This window comes from Garra rufa, chromosome 9, assembly GCF_049309525.1.
Source record: "Garra rufa chromosome 9, GarRuf1.0, whole genome shotgun sequence".
NCBI classification, from domain to species: Eukaryota; Metazoa; Chordata; class Actinopteri; order Cypriniformes; family Cyprinidae; genus Garra; species Garra rufa.
This window is the reverse complement of record NC_133369.1, coordinates 498,675-523,739: the sequence shown is the minus strand read 5'-3', so window position 1 is coordinate 523,739 and position 25,065 is coordinate 498,675. Positions and strand designations below refer to the sequence as shown.

At 41.0% G+C, this 25,065-nt stretch overlaps 3 protein-coding genes across 3 annotated transcripts in view; 2 read left to right on the top strand and 1 right to left on the bottom strand.

The window, feature by feature from the left end:
* Positions 1-61, top strand: part of pop1 (POP1 homolog, ribonuclease P/MRP subunit) — an 8,774-nt gene extending 8,713 nt beyond the window's left edge. The window contains exon 7 of the mRNA XM_073846891.1: positions 45-61. Coding sequence (XP_073702992.1) covers positions 45-61 — 17 coding nt within the window. The remainder of the gene's footprint in view (positions 1-44) is intronic.
* A 369-nt stretch (positions 62-430) lies between these two features.
* On the bottom strand, positions 431-11,025 carry LOC141342442 (NIPA-like protein 2). Its single transcript, XM_073846890.1, has 6 exons — positions 10,964-11,025; positions 10,240-10,320; positions 3,146-3,214; positions 2,838-3,006; positions 2,633-2,692; positions 431-444 (listed from the first exon to the last, which is right to left on the bottom strand). Exons 2-6 carry the CDS (start codon positions 10,243-10,245, stop codon positions 431-433), a joined length of 318 nt encoding a protein of 105 aa, XP_073702991.1. The 5' UTR covers positions 10,246-10,320; positions 10,964-11,025.
* Positions 11,026-11,762: 737 nt separating this feature from the next.
* LOC141342874 (delayed-rectifier potassium channel regulatory subunit KCNS2-like) lies at positions 11,763-14,920 on the top strand. Its single transcript, XM_073847445.1, has one exon. It carries the CDS (start codon positions 12,279-12,281, stop codon positions 13,698-13,700), a length of 1,422 nt encoding a protein of 473 aa, XP_073703546.1. The 5' UTR covers positions 11,763-12,278; the 3' UTR covers positions 13,701-14,920.
* The last annotated feature ends 10,145 nt before the right edge of the window (positions 14,921-25,065 follow it).

The following is a 25,065-nucleotide window of genomic DNA, read 5'->3' as shown; positions in this document are numbered from 1 at the left end:
CTGCTGTCTCATTTGATACTGATTCAAACTGAACCACTCTTCAGCTGACCCTAAAGACTAGTGCATCACAATGAACTTATTCCCCGGTTTCACAGACAAGGCTTAAGCCTAGTTCTAGACTAAAATGTAAGTCTGGGTTGTTTCAACTGAAATAAAATTGCACTGTTTGATCTTAAAATATATCAGTGCCTTTGTTTTGTCTTAAGATGCACACCAGTTATAAAAAACCAGCAAGCATGTTTATAAAAATTACCAAATTGTCCTAATTGAACCAGCATCCCAGCACCAAAACATACCTAACCAGCATATGCTGTTTTTTCAGCAGGGGCCTAATCCTGGCTTAGCCTAAGCCCTGTCTGTGAAACCGGGCCATTTGGTCTTGACCCAATGACCTTTAGTCAACAACAACAACAACAAAAAATGAATTGAACTAATAGTAATCTCCTGAATTCCAAACAAATTATTAGATGTGGACTAGTGACTTTATTCTCCCTGTAGTGCAACTGGCTGAACTGACGATTTTACAAACTTTCCCCAGTCTTGCTTTCAGGGTCGTCGCTAGGAATTCTGGGCCCAGTGCACTGACTCTGCTAACAGGCCCCCTCGCGATCGCAATATCACATTCACGTTCTGTTACTCTGTTCCATAATTACCCCCCGACCGACGCCCCTGCTTGCTTTATACGTATATATTATATGATCTGATGTTTACAGTTTTTTTCAGTCGCTAACAAGCGTTTGTCCAAACAGTTGTCACATTTTCAAAACCCTAAACACAATTAGCACAGCATCGGTCTTTTGTGGCCATACCATTCACACATTTCATGTCGTTTTCACCCAATATGCAGTCAATGAACACATTTCCACAATGCTTACATTTTCTTAACAGACAAGCTATACCTCCCAACAAAATTATGGATTGTTTTTGTAGTATTTACGAATGTTAGCACACAACATCCCACAATAGCAAATACAATATTCCTAACCCTAGATACAGTATAAAAACCTCTGCTTCTGCAATGATATCAGTTCAAAAACAATATCAATATCAAAAATATATCTCAGCTGATAATAAACAAACAATTGAATAGCTGATTTATGTTGGGTAAATTGGGCCAACCACAGCTGATTCCAGTCTGGCTTAGACTCAGAGGCAGTATTTGTTTTCTATTACATTTACACTTATACAGTAAAAGGAGGACTTTGAGGAGTGATGTTTTGGAAACAGGGTTAGGGTCAATTCAGGAATGAACTCAACAATTCCAATTCAAAGAAGGAAATGGAATTGGAATTGGAATTCAACAACAATTACAGGAAACAGAGTTGGAATTGAATTGGACTTACAGGAAGTGGAATTCAATTCAGGGAAATTCCACTGAATTCCATTTATTGCTGTTTCTGAGCATCTATGTGTGATTGTATTTAGAGACATACATTTGAACTTTATTTATGATGCTTTACAAATACCAAGTAATGTATGAAATAGAGTTGATCAAATGCAAGTAAATAAAAATGAGAACTGTACATTATGAATTAATAATTGAATGACAGTGGTGATAAGTTTCTGGATGTACTATACATTCAATATATGATTACCACATAATATATGTCTCAACTCATATACTAAACATACAGTACTTTGTATTTCTTTTATGTGTTTGTTGTTTATGTGATTTACAATATTTAATGTACTATAAACTAGCAACTCAAGTGGAATTTTTTGGAATTTATTTGATTTCAATTCTGTTTCCTGACATTCCAATTCCAAATCCAATTCCATTCCAGGAAGTGAACTGGAATTTACCATTCATTCTCAATTCAATTCATTTAAAGATCGCAGAGATTAGATACAGTAATTTTGTGCTTTTTTTTAGACCCCCCCCCCCCCCCATTTTTTTATCTGGGCTTGTTGCTGTTGTTATTTTTATTTATTTATTTATTTTTTGTTCAGAATGCTCTTGTGTGTTTCATGGATATTTTGTTCACTGTAAGCAATACAGTAAAACTTTTTCTGTTCTATCATACCGTGTTTCTACTGTGCCTCCTGTTATAAACAGAAAAAGAAACTTATTTGCTTTTTACTGGAATGCTTTTGAATGTGAACATTACTGTACATGTGGACAGACCAACCAAGAAGTTCCCAACCAAGAAATTTAGTGTCAAAACGGTGGATTGCATGTTTTGCATGCAAATACCTGTAAAACTGAAACATTAAAAGTCTATGCAGTTTTTGTAATGTCAACAATAGCCAGTATTTTGAAACCTGGTGTACTTTGATTGACTGCATGTACCTTGTGAAGTGAAAACAAGTGTTATTCTTTGACAGAATAATTTCATTTTGAGTCAGATTTCCAGTGTTTTGGTAAAGTTAGTGTGTGCAGAGAAAGATGTGTTCTATTTTGAAATGAAGAGTTAGTATATATTTAACAAAATGTATTTTTGAGAAGAAAATTATCCATTTGGCCAATTGTGTTTTGTAGGTGCGAGTCTCTGTTAAGAGTTTAGAAAAAGTATCTGAAGTATGGGTAAGCGCTTGTTAGCGATTGAAAAAAACTGTAATTATTTTACTATATACCAAGAAAAAACTATATAAAAAAACACAAACTTCGTTATAAGATGTAAAAAGGTCTCACCGAGGATGTCTGAAGCACGTAAAGTTTCCTTGAGGAACACCACAGAAATAACGGCGCTCGCTGAAAGAGAGAGAAACACGACCAACTTTACATGTTTTTGAACTTCATTCAAAGAGTAAAATACTGATACTTAAACTACTGAACTACAGCCTTTGGACCTGTGATCGACTGTGTGGAGTTTTAACAAACGGAGAGAAGGTCTTACCGATGACAGACACACAGCCGAGAGGAGCGATGAGCGACGCCGGTGCGAATCCATACGCAGCGAAGTTCCCCAGCTCCCCCAAACCCATCAGCAGGATCCCGCACCACCACAGACGACTGGTGTAGTACGGCTTCGTCCCTCGCTGAGACTGCCGCACATGCGTGTATTTCTGCATGACAAACACCAGCAACACTACAACAGTTTAATAGAGATGACCTCTAAACATGAAACACACGCAGCAACCAAACACTGACAGAGCTTTTGTGTGTGTGATTGTGTGCACAGGTGTGTGAGCGGCCGAGCTTTACCTGGATATTTAAGGAGATGCTGATGAGAAAGTTTCCACATACTGCGATGCAGATCCCCACGATATAAACCTACGAATACAAAACATCAGCTCAGGGGCATCACCAGCGAGGGGAGGATAGGACGGGGTACAGGGGCCCGCAGCCGTGAGGAGCCTTATCTATATACTATACACCGGGCCCAGAAAACCCAGCGATGCCCCAGTCCAGCCTTTCCTCATCCCTAAAACACCATTTGCTGAATTACTTCTCCAGGATCAACAAGGATAACTGAAGAACATGAGCTACATTGGCAAAATCTACAACACCCAGAAAGTGCAGTGTGTGCTAAAGCCAAACTCTTCACATATTTACCTGGAAGAGAAACCTTGAGGTGAAAAAACTCAGGTTAGAGAATTCTGTAGTTGCTGTAGTTTGAGTTTAGTTTGAGATTAGAGGCTATAGTCGCTGTAGTTTGAGTTTAGTTTGAGATTAGAGGATATAGTCGCTGTAGTTTGAGTTTAGTTTGAGATTAGAGGATATAGTCGCTGTAGTTTGAGATTAGTTTGAGATTAGAGGCTATAGTCGCTGTAGTTTGAGTTTAGTTTGAGATTAGAGGATATAGTCGCTGTAGTTTGAGTTTAGTTTGAGATTAGAGGATATAGTCGCTGTAGTTTGAGATTAGTTTGAGATTAGAGGCTATAGTCGCTGTAGTTTGAGTTTAGTTTGAGATTAGAGGATATAGTCGCTGTAGTTTGAGATTAGTTTGAGATTAGAGGCTATAGTCGCTGTAGTTTGAGTTTAGTTTGAGATTAGAGGATATAGTCGCTGTAGTTTGAGTTTAGTTTGAGATTAGAGGATATAGTCGCTGTAGTTTGAGTTTAGTTTGAGATTAGAGGCTATAGTCGCTGTAGTTTGAGTTTAGTTTGAGATTAGAGGATATAGTCGCTGTAGTTTGAGTTTAGTTTGAGATTAGAGGCTATAGTCGCTGTAGTTTGAGTTTAGTTTGAGATTAGAGGCTATAGTCGCTGTAGTTTGAGTTTAGTTTGAGATTAGAGGCTATAGTCGCTGTAGTTTGAGTTTAGTTTGAGATTAGAGGATATAGTCGCTGTAGTTTGAGATTAGTTTGAGATTAGAGGCTATAGTCGCTGTAGTTTGAGTTTAGTTTGAGATTAGAGGATATAGTCGCTGTAGTTTGAGTTTAGTTTGAGATTAGAGGATATAGTCGCTGTAGTTTGAGATTAGAGGATATAGTCGCTGTAGTTTGAGTTTAGTTTGAGATTAGAGGATATAGTCGCTGTAGTTTGAGATTAGTTTGAGATTAGAGGATATAGTCGCTGTAGTTTGAGTTTAGTTTGAGATTAGAGGATATAGTCGCTGTAGTTTGAGTTTAGTTTGAGATTAGAGGATATAGTCGCTGTAGTTTGAGTTTAGTTTGAGATTAGAGGATATAGTCGCTGTAGTTTGAGATTAGTTTGAGATTAGAGGATATAGTCGCTGTAGTTTGAGTTTAGTTTGAGATTAGAGGATATAGTCGCTGTAGTTTGAGTTTAGTTTGAGATTAGAGGCTATAGTTGCTGTAGTTTGAGATTAGAGGCTATAGTCGCTGTAGTTTGAGTTTAGTTTGAGATTAGAGGATATAGTCGCTGTAGTTTGAGATTAGAGGATATAGTCGCTGTAGTTTGAGTTTAGTTTGAGATTAGAGGCTATAGTCGCTGTAGTTTGAGTTTAGTTTGAGATTAGAGGATATAGTCGCTGTAGTTTGAGATTAGTTTGAGATTAGAGGATATAGTCGCTGTAGTTTGAGATTAGAGGATATAGTCGCTGTAGTTTGAGTTTAGTTTGAGATTAGAGGATATAGTCGCTGTAGTTTGAGTTTAGTTTGAGATTAGAGGCTATAGTCGCTGTAGTTTGAGTTTAGTTTGAGATTAGAGGATATAGTCGCTGTAGTTTGAGTTTAGTTTGAGATTAGAGGATATAGTCGCTGTAGTTTGAGATTAGAGGATATAGTCGCTGTAGTTTGAGTTTAGTTTGAGATTAGAGGATATAGTCGCTGTAGTTTGAGTTTAGTTTGAGATTAGAGGCTATAGTCGCTGTAGTTTGAGTTTAGTTTGAGATTAGAGGCTATAGTCGCTGTAGTTTGAGATTAGAGGCTATAGTCGCTGTAGTTTGAGATTAGAGGCTATAGTCGCTGTAGTTTGAGTTTAGTTTGAGATTAGAGGATATAGTCGCTGTAGTTTGAGTTTAGTTTGAGATTAGAGGCTATAGTCGCTGTAGTTTGAGTTTAGTTTGAGATTAGAGGCTATAGTCGCTGTAGTTTGAGTTTAGTTTGAGATTAGAGGATATAGTCGCTGTAGTTTGAGATTAGAGGCTATAGTCGCTGTAGTTTGAGTTTAGTTTGAGATTAGAGGATATAGTCGCTGTAGTTTGAGATTAGAGGATATAGTCGCTGTAGTTTGAGTTTAGTTTGAGATTAGAGGCTATAGTCGCTGTAGTTTGAGTTTAGTTTGAGATTAGAGGCTATAGTCTCTGTAGTTTGAGTTTAGTTTGAGATTAGAGGATATAGTCGCTGTAGTTTGAGATTAGAGGATATAGTCGCTGTAGTTTGAGTTTAGTTTGAGATTAGAGGATATAGTCGCTGTAGTTTGAGTTTAGTTTGAGATTAGAGGCTATAGTTGCTGTAGTTTGAGATTAGAGGCTGTAGTTGCTGTAGTTTGAGATTAGAGGCTATAGTTGCTGTAGTTTGAGTTTAGTTTGAGATTAGAGGCTATAGTTGCTGTAGTTTGAGATTAGAGGCTATAGTCGCTGTAGTTTGAGTTTAGTTTGAGATTAGAGGCTATATTTGCTGTAGTTTGAGATTAGAGGCTATAGTTGCTGTAGTTTGACATTAGAGGCTATAGTTGCTGTAGTTTGAGATTAGAGGATATAGTTGCTGTAGTTTGAGATTAGAGGCTATAGTCGCTGTAGTTTGAGATTAGTTTGAGATTAGAGGATATAGTCGCTGTAGTTTGAGTTTAGTTTGAGATTAGAGGCTATAGTTGCTGTAGTTTGAGATTAGTTTGAGATTAGAGGATATAGTCGCTGTAGTTTGAGTTTAGTTTGAGATTAGAGGCTATAGTTGCTGTAGTTTGAGATTAGAGGCTATAGTCGCTGTAGTTTGAGATTAGTTTGAGATTAGAGGATATAGTCGCTGTAGTTTGAGTTTAGTTTGAGATTAGAGGCTATATTTGCTGTAGTTTGAGATTAGAGTCTATAGTTGCTGTAGTTTGAGATTAGAGGCTGTAGTTGCTGTAGTTTGAGATTAGAGGCTATAGTTTCTGAAGTTTGAGATTAGAGGCTGTAGTTGCTGTAGTTTGAGATTAGAGGTTATAGTTGCTGAAGTTTGAGATTAGAGGCTATAGTCGCTGTAGTTTGAGTTTAGTTTGAGATTAGAGGCTATAGTCGCAGTAGTTTTAGTTTAGTTTGAGATTAGAGGCTATAGTCGCTGTAGTTTGAGTTTAGTTTGATATTAGAGGCTATAGTTGCTGTAGTTTGAGATTAGAGGCTATAGTCGCTGTAGTTTGAGATTAGAGGTTATAGTTGCTGTAGTTTGAGTTTAGTTTGATATTAGAGGCTATAGTTGCTGTAGTTTGATATTAGAGGCTATAGTTGCTGTAGTTTGAGATTAGAGGCTATAGTCGCTGTAGTTTGAGTTTAGTTTGAGATTAGAGGCTATAGTCGCAGTAGTTTTAGTTTAGTTTGAGATTAGAGGCTATAGTCGCTGTAGTTTGAGTTTAGTTTGATATTAGAGGCTATAGTTGCTGTAGTTTGAGATTAGAGGCTATAGTCGCTGTAGTTTGAGATTAGAGGCTATAGTCGCTGTAGTTTGAGTTTAGTTTGATATTAGAGGCTATAGTTGCTGTAGTTTGATATTAGAGGCTATAGTTGCTGTAGTTTGAGATTAGAGGCTATAGTCGCTGTAGTTTGAGTTTAGTTTGAGATTAGAGGCTATAGTCGCAGTAGTTTTAGTTTAGTTTGAGATTAGAGGCTATAGTCGCTGTAGTTTGAGTTTAGTTTGATATTAGAGGGTATAGTTGCTGTAGTTTGAGATTAGAGGCTATAGTCGCTGTAGTTTGAGATTAGAGGCTATAGTCGCTGTAGTTTGAGTTTAGTTTGATATTAGAGGGTATAGTTGCTGTAGTTTGATATTAGAGCCTATAGTTGCTGTAGTTTGAGATTAGAGGCTATAGTCGCTGTAGTTTGAGTTTAGTTTGATATTAGAGGCTATAGTTGCTGTAGTTTGATATTAGAGCCTATAGTTGCTGTAGTTTGAGATTAGAGGCTATAGTCGCTGTAGTTTGAGTTTAGTTTGATATTAGAGGCTATAGTTGCTGTAGTTTGATATTAGAGGCTATAGTTGCTGTAGTTTGAGATTAGAGGCTGTAGTTGCTGTAGTTTGAGATTAGAGGCTATAGTCACTGTAGTTTGAGTTTAGTTTCAGATTAGAGGCTATAGTTGCTGTAGTTTGAGATTAGAGGCTGTAGTCACTGTAGTTTGAGTTTAGTTTCAGATTAGAGGCTATAGTTGCTGTAGTTTAAGGTTAGAGGAAATAGTTGCTGTAGTTTTGAGTTTAGTTTGATATTAGAGGATATAGTTGCTGTAGTTTTGAGTTTAGTTTGATATTAGAGGATATAGTTGCTGTAGTTTTAGTTTAGTTTGATATTAGAGGATATAGTTGCTGTAGTTTTGAGTTTAGTTTGATATTAGAGGATATAGTTGCTGTAGTTTGAGTTTAGTTTGATATTAGAGGCTATAGTCACTGTAGTTTGAGTTTAGTTTCAGATTAGAGGCTATAGTTGCTGTAGTTTTAGTTTAGTTTGATATTAGAGGATATAGTTGCTGTAGTTTGATATTAGAGGATATAGTTGCTGTAGTTTTAGTTTAGTTTGATATTAGAGGATATAGTTGCTGTAGTTTGAGTTTAGTTTGAGATTAGAGGATATAGTTGCTGTAGTTTGAGTTTAGTTTGAGATTAGAGGCTATAGTTGCTGTAGTTTGAGTTTAGTTTGATATTAGAGGCTATAGTCACTGTAGTTTGAGTTTAGTTTCAGATTAGAGGCTATAGTTGCTGTAGTTTTAGTTTAGTTTGATATTAGAGGATATAGTTGCTGTAGTTTGATATTAGAGGATATAGTTGCTGTAGTTTTAGTTTAGTTTGATATTAGAGGATATAGTTGCTGTAGTTTGAGTTTAGTTTGAGATTAGAGGCTATAGTTGCTGTAGTTTGAGTTTAGTTTGATATTAGAGGCTATAGTTGCTGTAGTTTTAGTTTAGTTTGATATTAGAGGATATAGTTGCTGTAGTTTGATATTAGAGGATATAGTTGCTGTAGTTTTAGTTTAGTTTGATATTAGAGGCTATAGTTGCTGTAGTTTGAGTTTAGTTTGAGATTAGAGGCTATAGTTGCTGTAGTTTGAGTTTAGTTTGAGATTAGAGGCTATAGTTGCTGTAGTTTGAGTTTAGTTTCAGATTAGAGGCTATACGCCTTATTCAGCCCGCTGCCATTTTGAATTGAAAACGAGGCTGTGAGGGATAGTAGTCCAGCAGCGCCCACTGTGGCGCATTGTTGCGTACCGGGATGTAGATCGTATAGCCGTAAAATAATAGGTTATTTCACATTTTTCCACAGGACAAAGAGCTCCAGAAAACGTGGATTGTTCGACAGGACATATAACCTAACTTTCAGGTAACAATATTGCATTTTTTTTGAGAAAATGACTGTGGAAAGACTGCTAATTTCTAATGGGAGCATGTTTATCTTCCTTTAAACGCTTACACAGAGTTTTTCAAATGATGTTATATAGATTAAAATGCTTAATGGTTTGTGTTAAGAGCCTGCAGCTAGGTCATAAGCGTCTTCCCGACCTTTATTATGAAATTACGATAAACATGACATTTTCCTTGTCTAAAGCAAGACAGAAACAAAAAAATAATGTTCTGAATATCATTTTGCGATTTTAAAAGGGGTTGACATCAAACACTACATGGCAAACTAATAAATAAATGTTATCTTTTGATCGCTTTGCATAAAAATAAACTTTCAACCCACTGTTTTTTGTATGACTTAACATGTTGTCTGAAAGAGGCTTACGATCTAACTGCAGGCTCTTAACACAAACTATTAAACATGTTAATCTTTAAAACATCATTTAAAAATAATATCTTTTTCATTTACAATCGCAAGGTTTTCTTTTCGTGAGGTCTTAGAGTCCAGGTAAACACAGACGGAGCTGAACCCTCCTCAAGCGTCCTAATTCCAGTCAGTGTTTTTGAAAAACAATCCTGAGTAAAATGTTGAGCACTTTTGTGTTCTTTGTAATCTATACAAAATGGAGATATTTAGTTTACTTGTTGTAGTAGTACATCACATGTTAGCTCTGCGTAAACGTTTAAAGGAAGATAAACATGCTCGCATTATAAATTAGCAATTAGCCAACCGGCTAGTTTCCACAGTCATTTTCTTAAATGCAATATTGTTACCTGAAAGTGAGGTTATATGTCCTGTCGATCAATCCACGTTTTCTGAAGCTCTTTTTCCTGTGGAAAAATGTGAAATGACCTATTATTTTACGGCTATACGATCTACATCCCGGTACGCAACAATGCGCCACAGTGGCCGCTGCTGGACTGCTATCCCTCACAGCCTCGTTTTCGATTCAAAATGGCAGCGGGCTGAATAAGGCGTATAGTTGCTGTAGTTTAAGATTAGAGGATATAGTTGCTGTAGTTTTAGTTTAGTTTGAGATTAGAGGATATAGTTGCTGTAGTTTGAGTTTAGTTTCAGATTAGAGGCTATAGTTGCTGTAGTTTAAGATTAGAGGAAATAGTTGCTGTAGTTTTGAGTTTAGTTTGATATTAGAGGATATAGTTGCTGTAGTTTGAGTTTAGTTTCAGATTAGAGACTACAGTCACTATAGTTCAATTTTAGTTTCAGATTACAGGTAGTAAATGCTGTAGTTTGTGTTCATTTTCAGATTTGAGGTTGTAGTGACTGTAGTTAAAGATTAAATGTTGTCATTGTTATTAGATTGTGTTTAGTTTCACATTAGAGGTTGTTTCCTGCATTGTTACTTTTGTACCTCCATCTTGGATCTTCACCTGTCGTTTCCACAAGGCATGTAAAGAGAGTGGATAACCACATTCACAAACACACTGCACCACTGGCAAATGAAAAGAACAACAGACACAAATTCAACACAACTGTGGTCATGTTCATCTCTCACGTTCAGCGGCTGTTCAGAGCTTTATCCGTCTGTTTTACAGTGTGTACATTCATACGGATCGGACAGTGCTCAAACACGAAATACAACAAGCGGTCAGAGTCAAACAAAAAGAAAATGATGTGAAATCCTTTACAGAAAATCAATACCTTTACAGGAAATCAAAATCTTAATGTTCCTAAAAAGTATGTAAACACAAGTAACTTGAAAAATATTACACTTTCAGAATGACAACATGCAGATAGACAAATCTTCAGAAGAAGTTTAACACCTCCATTAGCTGAACTTTATTTTCTTCACGTTTGCTGATCTAATGGCAGATAACATATATCAACATATATATATTCTAATTAATTTTGGATAACATTTACCTTCTTTGTGTCAAACTACATAAATCTTAAAAAAACAAACTAACAACAAACACCAAAAGTACTTGATGATAAGCAGCCACCCAACAGGCCACAAAATATAAAGTTATACAATATACAAGATAATAAGACTTGAATTAAAGGCTCAGTCCACACTTATTATAAATAATAACAGCAGTATCTTGAAGAAAACAATTATGAGCAGACATACATACAGCTTCTCCGGTACAGGAACGAGAGGCAGTGCTGGGACTTTCTGTGTCTGTGTGTGTGTGTGTGTGTGTGTGTGTGTGTGTGTGTGTGTGTGTGTGTGTGTGTGTGTGTGTGTGTGTGTGTGTGTGTGTGTGTGTGTGTGTGTGTGTGTGTGTGTGTGTGTGTGTGTGTGTGTGTGTGTGTGTGTGTGTGTGTGTGTGTGCGTGTGTGTGTGTGTGTTCATGCTTACAGGACTCTTTGTGCAGGGCAGGACAATAGTGTTCTGTAAGTGTGTGTGAGTTGCAGGCGGGGTCAGTCTGTGCTGGATGGACAGTAGATCTATTATCTTACATTACAGCACATTCTTGCATGCTAACACTGAGAATGTGTGCTTAAATGTGTGATTCTGAGGATTACAGTAACACAAGTGGCCTTTGACACAATAACAAATAAAAAGGCCAACATAACAAAAATCAAAATGGCTAATTATGTTCTTTAAATACATTTTTTAAAGATAAAGAAACAGCTTATTTTTACTGTATATTATTCAGAGAAAGGGCTGGTTTTTGAACTGTTGTTGATTTTCTGCTCATCTCAATTGGAGGCACTCTAGACATTTACATGTATTAATCAGATACTTTTATCCAGATGCACTTTATCTAAGCTCCTGAGATGCTTCTCTCTAATTATGATCGTGACAGATATCCTACATTTGAAGTGAGAGGCACTTCTGATCGAGACACTGATGCTGCTCTTGTTGTCTGTCGGTAGACACGCCCATCGCGCCTTTGTGGATTCCTCAGGACACTAGGATATTTTCGAGAGCTGACTAAAAGTCATCCGCATTTTGACATTTTGAACTGACAGAAACATGTTGTTGTGTTACGATATCAGCTCCGTCATGTGCGGGATTCAGTGTCGTCACTGTCGTGCGCGCGCCTGCAGCTGTGCGCGTGTTGTGGACGCTGGAATAGCGCCGTGAGTTTATAACGCTCAACATCGCCTCACACATAAATCATATCCGCAGAAACGGCATGCTAATTAGAAACGTGTTCGGAGCGGCTCGCTTTTACCGGGGGGATTCATCGAGCAGTTCGTGATTCGTGTGACAGATGAAGGGTTTCTGTGAGGAAATCTGCCGTTTCGAGGGAGACGATGAAGTGGCGCTCAGTCGCGTGTGTGAATGGATATATTGATGAGAGAGCGACTTAAAGTGTCTGCAGATGGTTTTCACATGCTGCTTTATTTGCACCGTGTATTTGTCTCCGGACTGCAGCTCACCAGAGACAAACCTAACTCACAGTGATCGTGTTTCCCTCATTCAGTGATCGATCAGTCATGACGGGGCAGAGCGCATGCGCACCGGAGGAGGGCGCTATACGCATCAATGTGGGAGGATTCCGGCGGCGACTGCTGTCCAAGCGACTCTCTCGCTTCCCAGAGACCAGGCTCGCGCGCTTGCTGAGGTGTCGGTCCAAAGAGTCCATCCTGGAACTGTGCGACGACTACGACGACTCCGAGAACGAGTTCTACTTTGACCGCAATCCGGCGCTCTTCCCTTACGTTCTGCACTTCTACAACACGGGAAGACTGCACGTCATGGATGAGCTCTGCATCTTCTCCTTCAGTCAGGAGATCGAGTACTGGGGCATCGACGAGCTGTTCATCGACTCGTGCTGCAGCGGCACCTACCACTGCCGCAAGATGGAGCCGGAGGAGACGGACTGGGACGGCAAGAGCGAGGAGGAGGGCAGCACGTCGTCGTCTTTCGACGAGATCCTGGAGTTCTACGACGACGCCGGTAAATTTGACAAGCAGCCGCTCGGAAGCGTCCGCCGGAGGATCTGGTTGATGTTGGACAATCCCGGCTATTCGGTCCCCAGCCGGCTCGTCGGTATCTTCTCCATCCTGGTGTTGTTGGGCTCCATAGCCAGCATGTGCATGAACAGCATGAGCGAGTTCGCGCTCCCGGACGCCGACGGCGGGCCCCGCGAGGATCCTCGCTTCGAGGCCGTGGAGCATTTCGGAATCGGCTGGTTCACGTTCGAGCTGCTGGCCAGGTTCGCCGTGGCGCCGGACCTTCTTCGCTTCTTCGAGCACCCGCTGAACCTGATCGACCTGGTGTCCATCTTGCCTTTTTATCTCACTTTGGTCATCAACCTGGTGGCGGAGAGCAGCCCGGCGCTGGCCAACCTGGGGCGAGTGGCTCAGGTGCTGAGACTGATGAGGATCTTCCGCATCCTGAAGCTGGCGCGTCACTCCACGGGTCTGCGCTCTCTGGGCGCCACGCTCAAGAACAGCTACAAGGAGATCGGCCTGCTGCTGCTGTATCTGGCCGTGGGAGTGTCCTTCTTCTCCGTCATGGCCTACACGGTCGAGAAAGAGGACAACGAGGGCTTGAACACCATCCCGGCCGGCTGGTGGTGGGCCACGGTCAGCATGACCACCGTGGGATACGGGGACGTGGTTCCCGGCTCCGTGGCGGGCAAACTGACGGCCTCGGCCTGCATACTCGCGGGAATATTGGTCGTCGTGCTTCCCATCACTCTGATATTTAATAAATTTTCTCTGTTCTATAAGAGACAGAAACAGCTGGAGATCGTCATGCGGAGCTGCGACTTCGACGGGGGAATAAAGGAGGCTCCGTCTGTCAATCTGAGGAATTATTACGCTCATAAAGTCAAAACACTGATGGCCAGCCTGTCCAACATGAGCCGCAGCTCACCCAGCGATCACAGTTTAAACGTGTCTCTGCATTAGACGAGAACTGCGTGGCGTGTTTGTGTTTTCATCACGGACTTCGTTCTGATCTCAACAGCGAGACGCGCAAACCGTCTGATCACAGTGATGGTGTGTGATAATACGGGCAGGAACGGGACCCTCAACTTCTTCACCTGGACTTTTTTGTCAGCTTCCTCTCCATTGCCCAGCATGCACAGCGGCTTCATTTAGTGTGAGGGAACACCAGCTCTATTCTGATGGAAGCCGTGGGCCTCATTGGGTTCAGGGGTTTCTGTGACAGCTTTCCCCTGGGTGCCACTATATATTGTGTATATATATATATATATATATATATATATAGATAGATAGATAGATAGATATATGCAGAGAGTTGAATGTTTTCATTGTTATTCAGTGAGGAAAAGCAATTGTAGTGACTAGACTTAATAGTACTGATACTATTTTGAGAAGCATTGTCATCCAGGTCAATCTTCACACTGTCAGAGACGTAACAACAGTCCATCTTAAATGAAAGTAATGACTTTCAGTGAAGTTTTGTTGCTTTCACATGAAACCACAATTCTCTATTCTATAACTATCACATGTTATCAGTCAAGTTATCGTTCTTCTTCCGTTAATATTGCTGTTGTTTAATTTGAATTGTAAATGCGGAATGTGATCCTCACAGACGGGGGTCAGAGGTCAGACATCGTGCTGCATTAGAATCAAACAGTATATGGCTCATATGTAAAAGTCATGTATGTGTTTAGGTTTGTCATTATAAGGTGTTTTCTAGTGTGATCTTTAAATGTGGATGTGAGGACAGAATCAGACTCATGATACATGACAGTATTAGGTAATAATGAGCACAAATGTGTCATATTTCTAGCTCATATATATATATATATATATATTTTTTTTTTGTGACACTATTTTCATGAAACATTTACCCCCAAGCTTTCATAATTGTAACGTGGAATAAAGTAAATGTCAGTGTTGGATTATGGTAATAATGATAATTTACAAGAAAAAAACTGCTCTTAGTGGAACATAATGGTTTTATTTTCTTTTTGGAGATAGATATAATCATGGGTGTCTCGCTAGTGGGCGAAAAGGGTGACTTTAGGGCCTAGAGGTCTTTGTGTCCGTGATCATCCCCCGCCCCAAACCCCAATGATTTCTCTTGATTATGAATTGACCCGGACAGATGATTGGTGTTTCATTTCCTAATAAAAGTCACACAGTTGATTTCCCACTGTCCCTGTTGACAAAGTGATGGATTCTATTCTATTCTATTCTATTCTATTCTATTCTATTCTGTTCTATGGCTGTGTGCTGAGGTCAGTGTTGGCCGTGAGTCTCTGATGTGCAGCACGTGTGTGTGTGTGTGTGTGTGTGTGTGTGTGTGTGTGTGTGTGTGTGTGTGTGTGTGTGTGTGTGTGTGTGTGTGTGTGTGTGTGTATGTGTGTGTGGACCAAATGTCCCCACAAGGATAGGAATACCAGTAGATTTTGACCTTGTGGGGACATTTCTTAGGTCCCCATGAGGAAACAGGCTTATAAATCATGCACAATTAGTTTTTTTGAGGAAGTAAAAGTGTGCACAATCTCCTGTGAGGGCTAGGTTTAGGTGTAGGGTAGGTGTAGGGCCATAGAAAGTACGGTTTGTACAGTATAAAAACCATTACGCCTATGGAATGTCCCCATAAAACATGTAACGTGTGTGTGTGTGTGTGTGTCTGTGTGTGTGTGTGTCATGTGTGTTCTGGTTCTCGTGTGTCGCTGCTTCCGCCCGCAGAATCTCATGGGAGAGCCGTCATGACGATGAGCCTCGTTCCCTTGGAAACACACTTTCTGCTTCCTCTGCTCAGCATGTTTCTGTCACAACTGTAAAAACTAGATTAAACTGCAGCACAAACACAAGACAGCTCATATCATGTAATATTTGAACATTAACTTAGTGACTGTTTTTTCTAAACCTGTTTTGTTTCATATTGTTCTGTATTATGCTTTTATAATGATGACTGACTGTAAAGTCTTTTTGCCCTGTCAATGATGAGCTGATTGTTTCCAGTCTCAGATGTGATTCTCTTTGAGAGTAACCTGAGCTGTCAACAGGAGTCACCATGAACTACTTCCCTCTCATTGGTGTCCAAATAGTGCAGTCATGATGAGTATCTCTCACTATCCCACATCATTCTGATGAGATTGTACATGTGAACACTGCAGTCTCTCATCTCATCTCATCTCATCTCATCTCATGTCATTCTCTCCCCTCAGAGTAAAAACAGCTTCATTAGTGGTCAGCCGGACAGTGTCTCCCTCTGCTGGTGAGAAGATCCAGCGCAGGCCACAGCGTCTTCAGCAGCACAGAGGAAAACAGGTGAGAACTGTCAACAGAATCAAGAAGTCACAGTTTAACCATTTAAACTCTAGTTGGAGTGGCATCAGTCACAGTTTAACTGGAATGAGAGCAAAATGTCAGCTGTGGCTCATGTGGAAGAGAAGTTAGCTGTAAGTTTACTAGAGTTTAACTATATAAATCAATCCTAATCACTAGCATTAGCAGTGATTGCTTTTCTTGAATGCCAAAAAGAAACATTTCCATGAAATAGTTAGATGAGCAATGATTTCTTCTTTGTATTGATGTATTTCTTTCTTTTTTTTCTTTTTTTTGATTAGCCTATAGCCTTTAGTTTGTCACGGTCAAATGAACCCATATTTAATAGTGTGGATGAAAACAGTTAAGTTAACTTTCAACATTTCAACAAATTCCAGCCACATCCTGCAAGTATTTTAGTCACTTTTTCAAATAAGAACGAGAACGATTACATTTAAAATGTATATAAGCCGCTGCTTACGGTGTCCCTCCACCAGACAAAAACATGGATATGACATCATACTGTCACGAACTCTGACCCTTAACACACTCACGTTTCGCCCCTAGATGACGAGACACGCACACACAGCGATGCAGGAGCTGACGGGTCCCCTGATGCAGCTCCGTCTGGAGGCCCTGCTGGGAGAACAGCCACAGCTGGTCGATGGAAAGCAGGTGTGTGTGTGTGTGTGTGTGTGTGTGTGTGTGTGTGTGTGTGTGTGAGAGAGAGAGAGAGAGAGACCGAGCCGCAAACTCAATTACTGCTGAAAAATAGATGACCACATCAGGCACTCATCTGAACTTCTCATATGAAGCCGTCACGTCTGCCCAGAGCAGCAGGACACACACACCGATCGAGTTTTGATTAACTGGAGGTGACAGTGGTGGGTGTGTGAATGACGCTTCAGCCGTCTTAATGCTGACATATTAATCACACACAATTCCAAAATCCATATCCAGCGTGTTCTCATGATTTCTGTGTGCAAAAATGTGAAAATGTAAGTAGCTAGAACAGATTAATCAAATCTTGTTAGAAGTGTTTAGGTGCTAAAAGTATTAAAGATGTGTGTGTGTGTGTGTGTGTGTGTGTGTGTTTGAGCTCCAGACATGATGGACTCTGATGGTGTGTGTTGTTGAGCTGCAGCTGCACTCAGTGATCAGATGTACATCATTCAGCTGGTAGAACAGATTTGGATGTTAGTGCCGGATTTGTCAATGCAACAGTGAGTTTGACCAGTAGCATTAGACCAAGAGCGGTGAAGAAATGTTTAATTGATTTGAGCCACTGAACCGTTCCCCTGAACTAGTCAATGATTGGAGTATAAATGAGTCTGATCTGGTGGACGCTGTGATTGCTTAGTTTAATCATTTAAAGGGTTAGTTCACCTAAACTTCATCATTCTGGCATCATTTCTTCAGTAAAACACAAAAGGTATTTTGAAGAATGTTAAGAACCCAAAAAAATAAAAATGAAGATATTTCTCGAAATATTTTATTTTATGTTCCATTGAAGAAAGTCATATAGGTTTGAACCGTGGTGTTCATCTGACTGAGATCCTCACTCTCCACTGGTTTACAGGTGTTTTAATGCAGTTGTGAAGGTGTTTTCAGGTTTTTAGTGCACTACTGTGGTGTTTCTAGAGTTTTTGGGTGTTTGCACACAGGCTTAAACCAGAAGAGCCCATCAGGGTCATTAATACGGCTCTAGATTGGGTTTTATTTCCATTGTTTGCAGATAGACGCTGCAGTAAGAAAATCACTCACTGAATCATTCTTAGCAGTGCATTCTTACACATCCAAGCATATCTTTGAAGTTTTGAAATTACAGAAGTATTTTTCTAATGAACTGATAACTTTTACTTGAGTCTATATTATAAAATGAATGTACAAGTTACAGGGTGCATAATGTGCGTCACTGTAAGGATCTTGTGTGTGTGTGTGTGTGTGTGTGTGTGTGTGTGTGTGTGTGTGTGTGTGTGTGTGTGTGTGTGTGTGTGTGTGTTGGGTTGTGATTTAGGGATCAGACTAGTTAATCACAGAGCATGAGTGGAATGAACGCAGCAGCTACACAAACACCATCAGTGCAGGAACTTATGTGTGTGTCTGTGCGCTCATATTTGGTAGCAAACAGGAGGTGGTTTTCTGTGTGTTTTTGTGTGTTTGTGTTGTCATTTGTTGAGCTACAGATGATGATGATGAAGGTGTTGTGATGAGAGTAAGCTGTAGAACATGTGTTGTGTGTGTCTGTGACTTTCAGACGTCTGAATCCTCTCTGCATACTGCAGCATTCTCTCTGAGGGCCTGAAATAGCACTGCAGACACTGGCTGGTTTTAACTCATTAATGCTCATTAACTATCGTCTCACCCAAACACAAACTCTCTCACACGTGTGTCTGTGGATAGAGCTGTTTAATTCAGCACTGGAATGTTACATGTTAAATGAGGTGTCATCTTCACCGTAGCGCCATTCGGTTTCGTGGTCCGTTACGTCAGCTGAGCCAAACCGTCTGTTGCAGGGCAGGTGATTGTTAAGCAATTCATTGTCGCAATTCATCTCTGACAGAATGAACATTTGTCAGAATAAACATTTGTGTTGCGTCTGACAACAGGTTTTCATTTCACACGTGAGAATAATCGTAAAAACATAACCACTCTTTGTCAATTGCTGAATCATGGCTCGTTTGATGTGAGAGAGGATACGTTTGCTGCATTGTGGGAATGTGTGAGTATGAAAGACAGAAGCGCTGAGAGTTATTCTGTCCAAACCTTTGAGCTGCGGCCGTCGCTATCAGCTCAGATAATCGAGCGTTTGTGAAGAGGCGGCCGTCTCTCTGACCCTGACAACACTCATAATGCCTTTATATTGCAACCTTTTACCAAAGCAGCCTTTGTCCTAAACACACACACACACACACACACACGAGTCAAGGTGACTCGATAGTGATCCTCATTAGACATCCACAGAGACATTAGCGCTCGTAATGCCTTCCTAACACACACTCACGCTCTGAGCTCATTCTCCAAACTCCTATAGCAACATGAATCTGTCCGTGTTAATCACACACACCTTCTGTCACGGCAGCGTCTTTATGACCAGCAGAAGCAGACAGACAGGCGGAGCATCCCGACCAGCAAAGAGCCCTCAAATGAGGCTGAGCGCGAGGGGCCGTATCGCTTATTTGTGTCCTCGGTTAGCCATTGTGACGCCAGTGGCGTCGTAGGGGCCGCGGGTCCCAGGGCCGATGGAGCCGGCGATACGTGATGTGCCGTTATCTTATCAGTGTCATCAGCGCGGCGGGAGGATCCACACGCTAACGATAAGACGTGTTTTATTCTCCAGGATAATGCACCTCTAACGCGGTGAACACGCCTGTAGTTGTCATGACGTCAAACATATCGGTTGTGTAGTGATGTTTCCGGCACATAGAGGGCGACAAACCGCTTGTTTGTTCTCTTGCAGACAGAGACAAATCACACATGAGATCTCTTGAAAGTCTCAGTTCGATCTCCTAGACAGCAGTGAGATTAAACAGAGACTTTTGCTGAAGTCACATGCATTTTTATAGCTTCTTACTCAATGCAATGACTTTTATTTCTCTCAAGGACTGGAACTAAAGCGATTTGTTAAAGTGAAGAGCTGACGGTGGTATTTCCAGTGTTTCTCACCCATCTGCACACTTATAAGTAGAAGTTTCTTTCTCATAAGTATTTTGTAACCAAGTAGTGAAAGCTGTCCGTGGAGTATCCTGCACTAGTAAAACAGAAACCATTAGTGTGCAGTGTTTCACAGATCGTATTGATCCACGAGTCGTTTCTGCTCATTCATCATTGCTCTTCAGGCGGCGATTGACGGCATGACGGTGTCTTCTCTCGCTGCGTCCACAGTAACTTCAGCGCTCTTTGCTGGTGTGGAGCAGCGCCGCATGGCTCTCGGTCCCAGGATGAGCTGGAAATAAAAGGCAACCCCTCCCTGTTGGGAATCTTTTGCCAGCTTTATTACGAGCAAAGGTCTGCAGCAGCTGGCACATCGAGGTCCCGGCCCGCTCTATCTTATCTCCCATCAGCCATAAATATTCAACTGAGAGGAGCAGCGAGAGACCATCTTCTTTTCTGACGTTCACACATTCTGAGACTCAATGGAAACATTCAGCGCTGGAGGAGGAGTGAACGACAGGACGTTTCACTTTAGTGATCCTCCTGTCATTCTGCTTATCTGATTACATTTATGCAAAGTCACGCATGCCTCGAATCGATTTGCGATTGACAATAACTTATTCTTATTTTTGTATTTTTGTAACTTGTGTTCCAAAGAGATGCACACAATAAACCCTTTACATTTATATTGGTGAAAACTGTTAATTTGCTCTGGTCTGCTGTGGTTCCTGTAGAACCGAGCCGTTTGCTGCTAAATGTGACTCCAGATCTTCAACATTTTAAAACTTTAATACTGTTCACTGGTAGCAGGATTTTACGGGGCCATCTTTCCATTTAATCACCAATTAACTACTGTAAACTGTTATCTTTGGGAAAGACACACCTTTGAACGCTATCACGGATCAGCAGTTAGTGACAAAAGGTGATAAAACCATATAGTGAGAGAAAAAAGCTGTGAGGGAGATTGTGCTGGTCGAGCGGTGGGGTGAAGGGCGGCCGTAAATCTCTCAGGCAGGTTGCTCAGGAGAATGAGGGTCCGGTAGTCACTGAGTGTGAGTCTCATGTGAAGGTCCAGACGAGAGCGGGACAGGTGAAGGGTCAGAACTCACTGTGCAGAACGACTCCATTCTCACCGCATGACGGCTGTTGGTCATCAGCACTCAGCTGCACGTGTAAACTGTGTTTGTGTTGATGTGTCAACAGGTAACAGGCAGTAAACGTGTACGAACGAATGTAAATCTGGTTATTGACCTGGTTGATATCGCTCCTTCACAGTGGAAGAATAGATATACCTAACTGATATGATTTATCTTGAATGTCTGATAAAAACACGATGACTCAACCGTTCAGTTTATTACGCTTGAAATGTTGTGAGACATTGTTTAGTTCAGCGTGGTAATTATATTGATGGGGTTATGAATGATGAGTGTGTGATGTTGGGTTAAGGTTAGCTGGTTGAGTGTGTTTTGTGTGTTGGGGAGTAAATGTGCTGTAACACTGAGGCTGTTACGCAAGTGCTGTGTCATAAACTACTGTTTTACTGTCATAAAGTGAGGTGTGTTTATGGCTCAGTGTATCTGTGTCTATGTTCACACTCTTTTATAAGCAGCTTGTTAAAAATCAAATGCAAATGTTATTGAATTAAAGAGCAAACAGACGCTGCTGGTCTTTATAGACACGAGAATGTGTGCAGAACGGTGATTGTTGCTCGGTTCAGATTTTTGGCAGGTTTCATATTATTGTCGGTGTGCTGTTATGAGACAGGTGATGATGTGTGTATATCTGCTGGTTAAAGGAGTTATGCTCTGACGTGTGCTGAAAGTCGAGCTCAAGCTTACAGACACTCACAGTCAGTCACAGACACTCACAGTCAGTCACAGACGCTCACAGTCAGTCACAGACGCTCACAGTCAGTCACAGACGCTCACAGACGCTCACAGACGCTCACAGTCAATCACAGACGCTCACAGTCAGTCACAGACGCTCACAGTCAGTCACAGACGCTCACAGTCAGTCACAGACGCTCACAGTCAATCACAGACACTCACAGTCAGTCACAGACGCTCACAGTCAGTCACAGACGCTCACAGTCAGTCACAGACGCTCACAGTCAGTCACAGACGCTCACAGACGCTCACAGACGCTCACAGTCAATCACAGACGCTCACAGTCAGTCACAGACGCTCACAGTCAGTCACAGACGCTCACAGTCAGTCACAGACGCTCACAGTCAGTCACAGACGCTCACAGTCAGTCACAGACGCTCACAGTCAGTCACAGACGCTCACAGTCAGTCACAGACGCTCACAGACGCTCACAGACGCTCACAGTCAATCACAGACGCTCACAGTCAGTCACAGACGCTCACAGTCAATCACAGACGCTCACAGTCAGTCACAGACGCTCACAGTCAATCACAGACGCTCACAGTCAGTCACAGACGCTCACAGTCAGTCACAGACGCTCACAGACGCTCACAGTCAGTCACAGACGCTCACAGTCAATCACAGACGCTCACAGTCAGTCACAGACGCTCACAGTCAGTCACAGACGCTCACAGTCAATCACAGACGCTCACAGTCAGTCACAGACGCTCACAGTCAGTCACAGACGCTCACAGTCAGTCACAGACGCTCACAGTCAGTCACAGACGCTCACAGTCAGTCACAGACGCTCACAGACGCTCACAGTCAGTCACAGACGCTCACAGTCAATCACAGACGCTCACAGTCAATCACAGATGCTCACAGTCAATCACAGACACTCACAGTCTGTCACAGACACTCACAGTCAATCACAGACACTCACAGTCAGTCACAGACGCTCACAGTCAGTCACAGACGCTCACAGTCAGTCACAGACGCTCACAGTCAGTCACAGACGCTCACAGTCAGTCACAGACGCTCACAGACGCTCACAGTCAGTCACAGACGCTCACAGTCAATCACAGACGCTCACAGTCAATCACAGATGCTCACAGTCAATCACAGATGCTCACAGTCAATCACAGACACTCACAGTCTGTCACAGACACTCACAGTCAGTCACAGACGCTCACAGTCAGTCACAGACGCTCACAGTCAGTCACAGACGCTCACAGTCAGTCACAGACGCTCACAGTCAGTCAAAACCACAGTCAGTCACAGACACTCATATTGTGCTTTTTCACAATATCTGTCTCTACAAATGTGTCCATTTGACAAGCTAGAAAACGCTGTGTAAGAGTCATGATCAGACATTTGATTAGAATTCGTTGACTTTTCAAAACAAGTTATTGAATTTCTTCTTTAGGAATTTTGGATCCATCTTTCGCCAGTATTTCAAAAATATCAAAAATTCACTGCTTGATTATTTGTAAAATATTTTTTTGAGTGATTACCTCTGTCTTGCAAAACCATCAGTTTTTATATTTTTATTTTACATGGTTTAACGACAGCGGTCATCTTTGAGTCACGGCACACATCAGATTTTGATTATACAAATGTTGATTATACAGTATCTTAACTCAGGATGGTTCGAGCTCCATGGAACAAAAACTGATATTGATATTTTGGCTGTATATACAATAAAAATACTGGTGGTTTTGCAATACCAAAACCTATAGATAATCATTTAAAAAATGCTAATTGAAATGGTTAAGTAAAGTCTTTTGGACCTCTCGAGATGGACTGATTCCTCTGAATGCAGCACAAACCCCTCGTCCAGATGTGATTTTGATTGGCTGCTGTATGGAAGAAATCAAGAGATTCTTGTCCAAAAGCAACAAGAAAAGCCATTAAAAGTGTCTCGCTGCAGTTACAGCAGCATTCAGTCTGTGTGAACATGAGCAGCGCGTCTCGTAAGAACAACAACAGTTACTACAGAGAGAGAGAGAGAGAGAGAGAGAGAGAGAGTGGCCGATTGGCCTTCAGTGAGACGAGAACATGTCCGCTGCTCTCCTGGATCAAGTTTCATCTTGATTCACTGTATATTGTGACGTCTCAGCAGGTCCAGATGACCTGATTGCACACACTTGTACATGGGTCCAGCAGTGTGTGTGTGTGTGTGTGTGTGTGTGTGTGTGTGTGTGTGTGTGTGTGTGTGTGTGTGTGTGTGTGTGTGATGGTCAGAGACACGCTGATCTCTCTTTGCTTCACGAGCTCATGTGATCTGAAACAAACGGCAAGATCAGGATTACAAACATTGTCAGTTATGGTTCAGTATCAGCGAGAGACAGCCGTTTGTTGACAGGCTGCACACGACCAACTTCTAAGGTAAAAGTACTTGCAAAGCACATGATTTCACTGAAAAAGCGTCCATTGAGAACAGCATAATTCCACAGGATTAGACGTGTGAGAGCGTTTGGGTGTGTTTCAGACAGACAGACAGACACAGGTGTGAGACAGGTCTGTGTGGATGTAAATAGAGCAGCAGACATGAGGATCAGTGAAGGGTTAAAGGCTGAACTGCTAAATGGGACATTTTAAAGTTAAATGAACAGATTTCACCGATGGGACGATACAGGTATATTGTCTAGATAAATGAATGATTACTGTTATGATTTTAAAATATACTACTTTTATTCTGAAATATATTAGCTTAGTTTTTTAGTATTATAATATTGTTGTTTTAATAGTATATGAGTTTTTTTTTTCAAAGAGTCTGCTGTGTTCTGCTCAGGTGTGTGCTGTACACAGTTAGTTAATGGATGTCATTGGGCGTCTGAAGGGTCAAAACATTCCATTAATATGTAAAAAAAAGGCAAGCGCCTAGCTAATGGTCTTTGCCGTGGTTTTGATTTAAGACCTTAACAATGAATCAACAAATGCAGGCATACTTTCCCCCAACGCTACACAAAAACATTTAAACTCTGCCAGAAAAATATACAGGGCTGAAATCTAAACAGGACTCGCTCCAGGTTTTACCAGCATGTTAGGCGTCTTTCTCCTGCTAATTGTTTTAGCAAGCGTTCTTCAGACTCTGAGTGATTAATCAAAGCGGGAAAACCGACCATCAGCTGTGGCATGTTTTGCATTTCCTGTGCTGGTGGATTGGCCATTATTAGCGGTTAATTGAAACCTCGTTAGGGAAGAACACGTCAGATGGGACATCTATAGAAGTGAATGAGAGAAAACAGTGTTCATCCCTCAAGTCATCTTTATTTCTCTCACACTTTATGCAATACAGATTTCACAGAAATAAATTCTCAATCAATTGCAACCTTGCAATAGTGTTGTTATTCAAATTGATTTATTTCACGTTTTGTTCTCATCCAGTGGTGTCAGTGCAGTTAAATCGATAATATTACTGAATATGAAGTGTCTTTTATAGTGTCTGATTGTATGAAAAGGTGTTTTTGTGTGTGTGTGTGTGTGTGTGTGTGTGTGTGTGT

Coding starts and splice junctions, on each gene's coding strand:
- LOC141342442 (XM_073846890.1), bottom strand. Junction 3,007..3,145: donor GCATCTCCTTAAATATCCAG/GTAAAGCTCGGC, acceptor TTTGTCATGCAG/AAATACACGCATGTGCGGCA. Junction 2,693..2,837: donor CGGCTGTGTGTCTGTCATCG/GTAAGACCTTCT, acceptor TCTCTCTTTCAG/CGAGCGCCGTTATTTCTGTG.
- LOC141342874 (XM_073847445.1), top strand. CDS start 12,279: ATGACGGGGCAGAGCGCATGCGCACCGGAGGAGGGCGCTATACGCATC.